General features: G+C 41.9%; 1 protein-coding gene across 4 annotated transcripts in view; it reads left to right on the top strand.

Annotated features, from left to right (window-relative positions):
- Positions 1-606: 606 nt before the first annotated feature.
- The window catches only part of gphna (gephyrin a), a 43,041-nt gene continuing 31,038 nt past the window's right edge, over positions 607-12,609 (top strand). The window contains exons 1-3 of one of the 4 annotated variants that reach the window (XM_050062398.1): positions 607-929; positions 11,468-11,546; positions 11,635-11,692. In XM_050062398.1, the coding sequence (XP_049918355.1) occupies positions 866-929; positions 11,468-11,546; positions 11,635-11,692 (201 nt within the window). In that variant the 5' untranslated portion in view covers positions 607-865. The remainder of the gene's footprint in view (positions 930-11,467; positions 11,547-11,634; positions 11,693-12,609) is intronic. The other 3 variants (XM_050062396.1, XM_050062399.1, XM_050062397.1) reach the window with 3 other exon arrangements.

The following is a 12,609-nucleotide window of genomic DNA, read 5'->3' as shown; positions in this document are numbered from 1 at the left end:
CTGTGAGATAGTCATCCTAAATTTCTGACACTGTCAGAATTTTATCTCAGGTTATCTTTGGTCGCAAGATGTTGACAACAGCCATCCTTGAACCTGTCTCACAGTGCGACGTAAGACCACCGTTTTAGAGCCACGACCAAAGATATCGCCATGTTTCTCCCACGATGGTCATCTTTCGTCTGGGACAGCCCAAAATCGCACAGTGTATACCGGCCATAAGATGCTAACTCATTTCTGGGTTTTAGGCACTTTATTGCACACTGCAGTGAGGGATACCTAATTTCGGTTGTCAGACATGATAGATTATCGTCTGAAGCTGGTGCCCCTCCACATGCAGCTGGTGTCCTTTATTTCTTTGTCCCTGCCCCTCAGACAGCCTTAGTCCGCCACTGCATATCCTCTTCACTGCATGTGTGGCTAAGAGGCCCAAATGTACACTTAAAGATGACTAGACATTAAACATTTTCTTTTTTATAGTGATTAAGATTTTATTGCTGGGGATGTGACACTTTTTGCCCCGACAGTTTCCCACCTCAATCTACCAAAATAGACTAAATCTGGTACAAAATGGAGCACTGACTGATGACTGACCAGACACTACTGAGCCAATGTAAGATATTTCATACATAGGTCACCTTACTCTTATTTGGGGGTTTCACAAAGTACCAGTCCTGCTATTCTATTTTTTCCCAGTGTTTTCTGAGGTAGCCCCAAATCTTCACTTAGTAGTTGGAGGACACTTACACCAAAGGACACGCACGCTCACACACATACAGAGTCGTCCTCCAGAGGTGCAGCAGCAACCCGCACACCACCACACTGTTTCTATGTATGTGCCGGCTCAGTGCAGACAGAGGTTGTAAACATGGCGGCGGACGGGATGGTGCTCACCAACCACGACCATCAGACCCGAGTAGGGATTCTGACGGGTAAGGAGACTGTGTGATTAAATGCGAAAAAATGCTTCTCATTGTGCACCTGTGTGGCGTTTTGCCGTCGGTTGCCTGTGCACGTCTGTGTCACGATGCGAGCTGTCTTCGCTGCCGAGCTAGCTACCGTTAGCCAGTATGCTAAGCTAACCGGTTTGGTTGACTGTCATTGCTCCAGCGTTAGCTGCCTGCATTTTCACAGGTCGGACAGATGCGGAATTTGCTTTGTAACAACGCTATTTGCGACTCTATATTGAAGTTTGTAACGTTTATATTATCATGTGAGGGTTTGCTATCATATTCAGTGTTGTACTAGTTAGCTACACGACATTGTAGTGAGATATTTTAATCAGCGTCAAGTGAGACAGTAGGAGCAAGAACGCCTAGCAAAGCCTTTCAAAATTAGGGGTCTATTCCTTGGCGACTAAGGGCTGGAATGAGTTTTTAACTGAGATTGGCGCTTTTATTTTGAAAGCAAAAGCACCTTTCTTCCGATCTGGCGGTGCTGCATGTTGCCACCTTGACGCAAGTGAACGTTATATTTTGTAGCAATGTAGTGATACCGAGCCTACATCAGCTGCATTATTCATGTCCCTTTGCAGATCCGATATGTTGGCCGCTATTGACTGTGCTTTTCATGAACATTTCTTTTATGGTTCCTTTGACGGCCATTTATTTTGGGCTCTGTCGTTGATTTTTAAAATTGAACTCAGAAATCTACATTTATTAATCATAAATCGTACGTTTGGTGGCTATTAAAAGCTACTTAGAAGGCAAGGCGCATTACCAAAGCGAAATGAATTCTGTTGTGCAGGTTGTTTTAGCAGCTTCTCTAATGAGCTCAGCTGATGTTCGCCTCTGAGTCGTGCAGAGAAGGACTGGGACCAGTATACAGTCGTGTGACAGCCACCAGTCACCAGTAGCCCTGCTGCCTCCTTGCCAAGGCAGGGGGAGACGTGAGAATAATGCTAAGAGGATGCGCCCCAGCAGCTGTCTGGGAAGTCTGTCGTGGTTTTGATGAGCTAGCATCTGGGCTAAAAGCAGCTAACCCTGCTGTCCATACAGCTGACAACCACAACCTCCTGTCACATGTTAACACACGTTCCCAACCCATTCATGTGGTGTGTATGTTGGAATATGTGTTTTGTCTGGTTTACACATCAAGCCTACTATGGGGTAGACATTTTAACTGAGGAGTTAGGTCAAGTTTAGGGTCAAATATGGGTTTTAGAAATTTTGCCTTAAGGTTACATATATGCAGCAAAGGTTGAAAATATGAATTAATATTGGTAATGAACACATGGGGGACTGTTCTTTACTTATCAGAGGAGGGGGTGACTGGGATGTGACTTCTTTTTTTTTACCCACCCTGAAGCTACTGACAATTTTCCTTGAGCCTTCCCGAGTAATTTGGGGAAAATGCATCACCCTCCCTCTACCATCAATAAATTAGATTTTTAAAACTTACCCTTGATGTTTGACAGTTAAAAGTTGAAGACAAAATCCTTGAGTTGTAACAAAAAAAAAAGCCTAATTTTTTCACTTTTCTCATGCTGCTGGTTAGTTTGTGCAAATGGTTTATTGTTGGCCGAATTTTAAAGGAGACATAGAATAAATTTGGATGAAATATCACTAAATGAAATATTTTGCATATATTTTATAGTTTTTCTTCTGATGGACGCATGTGTTACACATGATGTGTCCAACGGCGATCAAAATTTTTTGGATAGTTTGTTGGATATGATAAATGGTGTAATTTTGGCGATTTTTAAAGAAAACATGCCTTCAAAGCCTGTCCACAAAATAAATACAAAGTACAACCATCTAAATTTGTATGCCCCTCCCCTAAGCCAAAATAAAAAAAATATAAGTCCCTTACCAGTGCTTAAAGAATTACTTGACGTGCCTCTCCTATTTTGCACCACCCCCTCTCCTCTCATAAATAACAAACAGTCCCTAAGAACTGTTTGATCTACCAGACAAAGTCTCATAGACTGATTGTTCAATTAGCATTAGGGAAAACAAAGTGATGAGGTTTTCCTCCTGTGATTACTGGGCAGAAGGAGCCAGATTAATGCTATACACTGTACAAGGTGTGCTAAATTTTACTGAAATACCTTTGAAAATACTTCAAATAATGGCCATGGATTTGCCAGAGTGGGAAGTAGTGTCCAAAGGGGAAACTACTTAAGGTCCAGTGTGTAGGATTTAGGGGAATATAGTGACAGAAATGGAATATAATGTAAAAAATGTGTTCTTTAGTGTGTTATCACCTAAAATAAGATTTGCTGTTTTTTCGTTACTTAAGAATGAGCTTTTATATCTACATAGGGAGCGGGTCCTCATCCATGGAGTTCGCCGAGTTGTGCTGCCATGTTTGTACAGTAGCCTAGAATGGACAAACCAAACATTGTGTTTTTGTGTCGGCCCCTCTGTTACGACAGCGTTGATTTTTTTTTTTTAAAGGTGCTTTATTCAGTGATTTTAATGATTTAAATCTCAAGGTCCATTTGTTTGGAGGGAAGGAAACCTCTCTGCTCACTTACAGAACCTTTTGAGTGTCTTGATCGGAAGTAGGTGAGCACATATTAAGTTATCAGAGAAACAGCAGGAGCTTGGTTAGTGGACCATCTTCAATGCGACAAACGGTATGGGAGAAACACTGATTTGTAACATGAAAATGCTTTATTCTATGTATCTATTGGTTTTAATCACCTGGTGCATTTATTTTGGAGAGAAGGAGACCTCTACAGATAATTGGGCTCTCAGTAAAAGCCAGGAGAAGTTTCAACTGGTTGCAATCTGCAATCCTCACTGCTACATGCCACTAGATTTAGGTTAGCCTTTAATGTATAGAACAGACAAGCGTGAAGGGGGAGAGAGAGAGAGGGAGTGACATGCAGCAAAGGGCCACAGTCTGGAGTCGAACCCGGGTTGCTGCGGCAACAGCCTTGTACATGGGGCGCCTGCTCTACCACTAAGCCACCAGCGCCCCAAATCTCCCCAAATTTTAATCTCTTTTAAGAAACATTAAAGCTGGAGAAATGCAATATTTTTGTATTGTCAACAAATTCCATGAAAAGACCCAAACCAACATTGAATTGATCGTACTACCAAGCAATGTGTATGTATCCAAATTCTGATATATCATACTACATTTTTGCCAGTGGCCACTTGCAGTATTGCAATGAAGAAATCCCTTGCGGCCTAAAAAGCATTTTCCCTATTGGCCAAAAGAAATGTCTGTGAAACTGTTGACAGGACACCTCAAACTGCAAAAAAGGTCAATTATGACTCCCTCTGTTATTGTAAGTTTATAAAACTTCTCTTGAGCGGAGAAAAGCCATTTTAAAATCTCTCCTTCATTATTATAATGTGAAGACTATGAGCCAAGTGAGGAGTCATGGGTGGGGCCACCAGGAGAAACACGACAACACATCAGTGGGTGACTTACCCCAGAAGTAAACCCGGGAGCTAAAATTTTTTTAGGTGTAAGTGCCAGGGGAGAGATTGCATTGGACTGCAAAGGTGCCTTCTTGGGGTCCATCTCTACACCATTCTGACGCATCCACTTTCCTCCTTCCATAACTCATGAACCTGTTATCACAGGGAGGCATCATTGGACTAGTTGCAAGTGTTTGTGAGGTTGTGTGTGTGCAAAACGTGTGGATGCATGCATGTGGTTGCAGCTATAGTGAATGCACGCTTGTCTTGACTCAATCCCACATACACCTTCCTGTTGCTGAAAATACTCATTAATGCACCACAGTCTATTAATCCGCAGCCAAAAATAGTCCCCAACAACATTTCTCCCTGTCCGAGTAGCATTTGTGAAAAACCACAGTGCTCAGATGTTTCAGGACATTATATATATTTACATCTTCAGTAGGGACAAATTAGTTCTAACTAGCACCAGTTTGTGCCTTTAATGTAGGACAGTTTATAGTTACATTTGAATCACAGATGGTCATTAGTTTTTTTTGTGTTTTTTTGAAAAATAAATACTTGACAATCTTTATATCTCCTTGCTTGTTTAGCATGACACTAGGGAAATATAAATGCATTATTTTGTTTGAAAATTTGATAGAAATTCACAACATATAGACTAACTAATAAATTGTTTTAATCTTGGTATGTGTTGTACAAATTGAACAAGGACATATGACTTTGTTTAGTTCACGAATTAACAGTTGAAATTGTGTCAAGGGTTACCAAATGTTTTTTTGTTATGCAGCAGAACAAATACTTTTTATCCAGAGGTTAGAGGAGTCTTTGAGGAGTCTGAAAATAACTTCAGAACACCATTAATTTTTGTTAAACAGTCTTCTGGGTATTTCAAAGATTGAGGGATACTTTTTCTGAAAAACAGATACCTTTAAGCTTAAAGTAATGGTATTTTGTGAGAGGCAAAAACTAGAGCTGGACATTGGAAAGTACTTCATGAAGGACTAAAACATTGTTGGTGTTGGTCTTTTCATGTTGACAATGAAAAAATATTGAACTAGAGACTATCTTGCAATTGGGTCACTCCAGCCACGATGCAGCAATCCATAACTTAAAACGAATGTTGTCCTCCTTCCTACCACTCCTACTGCTGATGCCCTCACCCGGAACACACCCATATCACATTTTAAATTAAATACTTCGGGATGTCAATCAACTGGTTAATTTCTCAGAAAAAATAAATAAAAAAAGAAAACGAAAATTGACATGACATACAAGAGGCCTTTCCTTTAAAGTCTGCCGCTCCGTTGACTCACTGAGCTTCGGTTCTGCATTTCAAAGCACTATCCATTTACAGAGAGTGAAATTTTAATGTTTTGAAAAGTTGTCCAGGTTTGGTTTAGGTGGATTCCTCTATTCACTCTCCCTGCCAAGTGACCACATTGACTCTATTTTTAACTACGTGTCGATACCGAAAATTTCCAATGCCTGTTCTGATCCTCTCCTACCTTCTTGGAGAGCATCCAGAGCTACTTTATCAGCATGTTTATGCTGTGGTACTTTTGATATTATTTGAAACAGAGGTATGTGACTATAAAACAATGTAAACAATAGGATTTATAGCTATATATAATCTGCAAAGCCCCCAATGAAAATATATGTAGTAAGACAAGCATATGAAACTTTAAAGATTAGTTAGGATCCCCATTTCATGGTGTCTCTGGTTTCAATTTGATATAGAGGAAAATGACACGTTTGAGAACATACTCACTTTCACCTAAATACCAAAGTTGATAGCCTGGATGATCTCTATTTGTGCCCTTGAACCAAAGTTTACCAAGGTTTCACAATCAGGTTTGTTTTCCTGTTCATGTGTCAAGGGACTGTAATGACAGGCAGCAAAATGTCTGCAGTTGCTACAAAAGTCCTGAAATGTAATCAAGTGTAATATCTAGCACTGAACTAATTCTAATACTTATGTGTTTAATGTTGACTTTTAGACAGCTTGGGTTTTCTGGCCAGAAGTTAGCTCAGTCACTTAGATTCATGTTCTGCAAAATGTGGCTAGCTTTTCAAAATTCCATGTCAATATTGATTAAAATAAGAAATTATACATATAAAAATTCCCCCATTGTGTCGATGCGTGTGTGGCGCATGCTGACAAGATCGAGGCTGAGTGAGAGGAGACAGAGGGAGGCTGCTTAGGCCCCGTTTAGACGACAACGATTTCAACTGAAAACAGTAAACTTTAGTTGCGTTTTGGCCGATCGTTTACACGACAGCGGCGTTTTGGGTGCCTGAAAACGCAACGACTTGAAAACGGGTTCCAGAGTGCAATGTTTTGGAAACGGCAGCGTCTCCGTTGTCATGTAAACGTGTAATATGCAGTTCCTCTGAAAACGGAGACTTTTCGCACATGCGCATTACAGTTCCAGTCACTAGGCATGCCGACCGTCACAACAACAATGCTGAGCTCTGTTTGTGCTGCTCACCCTGTTGATTTGAAGTGAAGTGTAGATCTGTTACTGTAGCAACTCCACCTCGTCGTCCATCCAGACAAAGTTATCTGTGCATGCTTTCGCCATTGTGTCTTCTTTGTTTTGGTTTGTAATCACAGCATTGGAGAGGAAGGCGCTTCAGCGCAGGCGCATGGCGTTATGCCGTGGGGTTGCTTTGCAAATTTACACTGCCACCCATTGGCCTGGCGTGCATACTACAGCATTTCCAGTAGATTTTGCGGCTCCGTGTGAACGGGGATCGTTTCAATAACGTCGTCATATTAACACAGAAGTTTTTTAAAACACAAAGGACAGACTTTTCCGTTTTTACTGAAATCATTGTCGTATAAAGGACAGACTTTTCCGTTTTTACTGAAATCATTGTCGTATAAACGGCCCCTTAGTGAGAGAGCGGAGGGTCGGGGGAGGGATGCGAGATCAATGCCCCGCCCGCTCGACACTAACGTGCATGTCACAGAGCGGTAAATAAACCAAACAACACAATGTCAGGAGAATGACGATGACATCGTTCATCGGCGATTTCACTAGATGGCGATAGGACGATAGGACATGGACAAGATCGCCCAACTCTATCTGGAAGTCCCACAGGATCTTAGCTCGGTCATTCTCGACCACATTAGAGGATGTCTTCCATTCTGACCTTGGATCTTCCAGCCCATATTCAGTGCAGATGTTCTTGTACACTGTGCAAGCCACTTAGTGTTCCATGTACGCTGTTCCTGCCTGCATCTTACACCCTGCTATTATGTGCTGAACTGTCACAGGACCATCTTTGCACAGCCTGCACCTGGAGTCCTGGTAGACCCCTGCTTCTATTGATCGTGTACTAAATGCCTGTTCCTGTGCTGCCATGATTAGTTCTTCTGTGCTGTCTTTCAGTCCAGCCTTTTCCAGCCAGTAGTAGGATTTCTTGATGTCGGCCACTTCTTTGATCTGTAGGTGGTACATGCTGTGCAGGGGCTTGTCCCTCCATGATGGTTCATCCTCCTCTTCTGCATTCTCAGGTTTCTGCTGCCTGAGGTATTCACTTGGCAGCTCATCTTTGAGGGCCATCTTCCTGATGTATTCCTGGATCTTGATTGTTTTGTCCTAGACAGTGGCTCTGACACTCACCAGCCCCCCTTGCCACGTTTAGTGTAGTGTACAGTCTCAGGGTGCTGGACTTGGGATGAAACCCTCCATGCATTGTGAGAAGCTTCCTTGTCTTGATATCAGTGGCCTCTATCACCTCCTTTGGCCAACTTATTATACCAGCAGAGTGTCTTATGACTGGCAAAGCATATCTGTTGATGGTTCGGACATTGTTCTTTCCGTTCAGTTGACTTTTCAGGACCTGCCTTCCTCTATATAGGTATTTGGCTTTGGCTGACTTCCTTGCAGCCTCCTCAAGGTTCCCGTTTGCCTGCAGAACCCCAAGGTATTTGTAGCTGTCCTGAACATCTTCAGCGCTGCCTACTAGTAGTCCAACCCCCTTGGTTCTGATCATCTTCCCTCTCTTTGACACCATCGACCGCACTTGTCTAGTCTGAATGACATTCCGATGTCATTGCTGTCGATCCTGGTGAGGTGGATCAGTGAGTCGATGTCTCGCTCACTCCCGGCATACAGCTTGATGTCATCCATGTATAGGAGATGACTGATGGTTGCTCCACTTTGGAACCGGTATCTGTAGCTACTCTTTGTGTTGAGTTGGCTGAGGTGTTCAGGCCTATGCAGAACAGTAGCGGGGACAGTGCATCACTTTTTTATTTATTTTTTTATTTTATATACTTTAATCCCCCTGAAGGGAAATTCCATTTTTTCACTCTTTTTTGTCATTAACACACAGGTCCGAAAGACACACACATGGACAAACAGGACCTATGCATGCACAAAGTGGAGAGATGTCAGAGTGAGGGGGCTGCCTTGGTCAGGCGCCCCGAGTGGTTGGGGGGTTCGGTGCCCAGGAGGTGAACTGGCACCTCTCCAGCCACCAGTCCACGCTCCATATTTGGTCCGGACAGGGACTTGAACCAGCGACCCTCCAGTTCCCAACCCAAGTCCCTATGACTTGCGACTCCCTACGACTGAGCTACTGCTGCCCCCACCTTGGTATATGCAGCACTTGAACGTAAGTTGTGCAGTTGGCTTTGAGTTGGCCTCCAGAGTCGTTTCCCACAGCCCCATTGAGTGCTTGATGAAAGCTCTTAGTGTCCTGCTGTAAAAACTACATAGAAAGTTAAAGAGAAACTCGATTTTCATCAAAGACCTAAACTACAAATTCTAATTAATTGATAAAATCGATTTATCGCCCAGCCCTAATAGAACTGTGTAAAAAATTGGTATGATGTGTTACGTGTAATGTGTAAAGTGAATGAAATGAATACATTGTTGTATCAGAGGCAATGCGACACAGCAGAACAAAGTTGCGTGTGTTTTTGCATTTCACATTAAAATAAATCAATCAAATCAATGCATTCTGGTGTTAAAACAATCCAGTTAATTAATCAGTAGTGCCAGTTAATATGGGCTGCCTAATCCCACATAATCAACTGTACTATCACTTAGCAAAACTAAGACGGAGTATAATAGGTAAAAAATAAAAACCTGCTCAGATTCCGCCTATGTGATGCATAGCATCTGTGCCCCATATATTTCGGCTGTCCGTCTTTGCCGTCATTGGCATAGTAGCCTTCAGTGTTGATAGTCTATTACTCATGATGTGTAACCAATCAGATAGTGCTGTGGGCGGGACATTGAACGAGGCTACAGAATGGTGACAGCAGACAGAGGGGCTGCATTAGAGCCAAAGTTGCACATTTTTAAATGACTGTATCATATCGATAAAAAAACCCCACAAAACACAAAAAAAACATGATGACCTCATTACCATGGTTGCGTCACATAACCATGTTATTACAGTAATGCCTTTATCATCATGGCCCGGGTGGTAAGCTCCATCCGCACAGGACTGGTATTGCAGGTAGGCTTGTCACAATACCAGAATTTCAGTAGTCGATACCAGTACCAGTGAATTTCCACAATTCTCATTCGATACCACGATTAAAAAAAAACAAAAAACCTGAAACTCACTCACCTTGAATTCTTTATACAAGTCAGGGTGTCTGACCTCGACGAAGGCTTGCCATGGGAAGAAAGACATGAGTCAGCCTTCAATGTCCATGTTCGTATCCTTAAAAAAAATGTCGGGCTTAAACCGGGCTCGGGCTCATAATTACAGCTAAAGGGATGGGCCGGGCCGGGCTCAGAAAGAACATGCACGGATTCGGGTGGGGTCGGGCTGGATTTTTTGGGCCCGATCTAAGCTCTAGCACTTGTAGAAGCCATTGTTTTTAGCAAAGATGATGGACAACAGGCGTTCTTCTTTGGCGCTCATCCTCGGCACAGACTGACGCGTGTATACTGCCATCGTCAATTCCGACAGGAATGGACACAGCCCGCTGAGGGCAAAGTTGTATCCGGTACTTACGGTACCGAAAAAAACAAGTACCGACGTATTTTTTGCGTGTTGGCATCGACTTGGTACCGAAGTATTGGTTCTCATGACAACCCTAATTGTGGGGGTTGTCTCTGATCTTAATCCACTGCGAATCTGCCATAATCCTTAATTTGTCAAATAAAAATCCATAAAATTACCTACCATATGAATATATTAGTGATGATAGTACTAGTCCCATGCAAATTGGCATCTTGGTGTTTTGGAGTTGTATTTAGTTTATTTGTTTTCTTTCTTTCCTGATTAAGAGTTATGGAGGCTGCGTTGGCGATAACAAATGAAAGATTTGTAAGCATTTTGGGTGCAGGAGGCTCATCTCACTACACAATATAGAGACCTGTTCACAAAAGGAGCAAGCTTAAATCCACCAGAAGAATGACATCTTGAGAGATTATGAGATGGATAATGTGTGGCAGAGTTGGTTCTATTTGTTTAACCCACATTTAAAAGAAAAGGAGGTTAATGCCGTACGTCACAGGTAGTAGTGCTGTGTCCTGTTCCTGTGTTGTGTTGAGTGGGTTTACAAATGACTGCGCATACCAAGGGGATGTCAGTAAATCTGATTAAAATACAGACTTTGCTCATCAGGTGCAAATGTTCAGCTTAAAACACAGACATGGGGGGTTAATTTCTCAATCACATGAGGTCCCGTGGTGGTGATACCCCTGTGAAGAAGGCTTTAGTCTACACATTTCCTCTAAATGAATCTAGACAATTTCAAGTTTTTACTATAGCAATTCATAATTTTAAAAATAATTTTTAAAATAAATATATCAACCATTGATGAGTATGGATCTGCTGTTTGTAGACTTTCCAATTTTCGTTGGAAAACTGACACAATCACGTTCCAGGCCATTGAAATGGTAATAAGACACTGAGTTTCAAACATCCCCAGTTAAAATTCTGGGCAATAACATTAATTAAGTGTACATGTGTGAACTTCCATCAAAATGTAAATAATTAGTAACAACTGAGGTTCCACTCTTATAGTGGACAAGCAGTGTATCTGTGATTGGTTTAATTTGATTCATCTTGTCAGAGGTGTTCTGTCCTGTAACCTGAACTTGTCTGTTCTTCAGTCAGTGACAGCTGTTTCAAGAACTTGGCTGAGGACAGGAGTGGAGTCAACCTGAAGGACCTGGTCCATGATCCCTCACTGTGAGTCTACACACATAGTCTATGCACTGCACACACACATGCATGCACACTGACATTCCACTTAATCTATCTTTGTCACCTCCTGCAGGCTAGGAGGAGTCATAGCAGCCTACAAGATCGTTCCAGATGAGATTGATGAAATCAAGGTATGCGTCTCAACAGCAATCACATCACTCACAGTTTATGAGACACAGTCTGACACACTCACCCACTGATGCTCAAAAGTGTTTCAATGTGTCATAGAAGACACTTGATAACGGAAATATCAATTCAGGTGCTGCAACACTGAATGACTACATCAACATGCACAAAATATTCTGTTTTTTGCCCTTATTCTGAAAAAGACAATATTCTGACAAAGCTGTTTACATAGCTTTTAAAAATAAATATTCCATAAATATTTACACTTACATTCAGCCATGCATATCTCACTTAAAGTGTTCTTACATGTCCTTTATCACATCACAATATAGAACAGTAGTGCAGCCAAAGCTGCTCGTGTCATTTTGCTTCTTTGCATCAAAATAAGGTTTTTTCAAAGTTTTCCCACTGGTGGCAGACTTGTTTAACCATTCAAATCCAGTCACCCTCTTTCATTCCTTCAACCACCTTCTTAAAAAGTTTCTCCTTCTGACCAGAAATGTGGGATTTTCTACCCCAGCTTTGCAAACCTTTGGCTAGTTGGTGTGTGTACCACACATCCATGACAACGCACAGAGCTGACCATAAACAGGCAAGAGGCTGTGTGTTGTAAGCTGTGGTAGAAACCCTAATTGAGATGCATTTCCTGAAATTGTATGTATGTATGAAATGTATGTATGTTCAAAGAATGCTCCCGAAGCCTGAATAATAGGAGCATACCCTATGTCTTCATCAGAAAATGCTACATTTGGATAAAAGGCAGAATTTGGAATATCCAAAGGGAATATGCTGTTTAATTTCAATTTCAATTTTATTTATAAAGCCCGATATCACAAATCACAATTTGCCTCACAGGGCTTTACAGCATACGACATCCCTCTGTCCTTATGACCCTCGCAGCGGATAAGGAAAAACTCCCCCA

Source organism: Epinephelus moara, chromosome 14, assembly GCF_006386435.1.
Source record: "Epinephelus moara isolate mb chromosome 14, YSFRI_EMoa_1.0, whole genome shotgun sequence".
Classification (NCBI taxonomy): domain Eukaryota; kingdom Metazoa; phylum Chordata; class Actinopteri; order Perciformes; family Serranidae; genus Epinephelus; species Epinephelus moara.
This window is presented reverse-complemented; position numbering and strand designations above follow the sequence as displayed.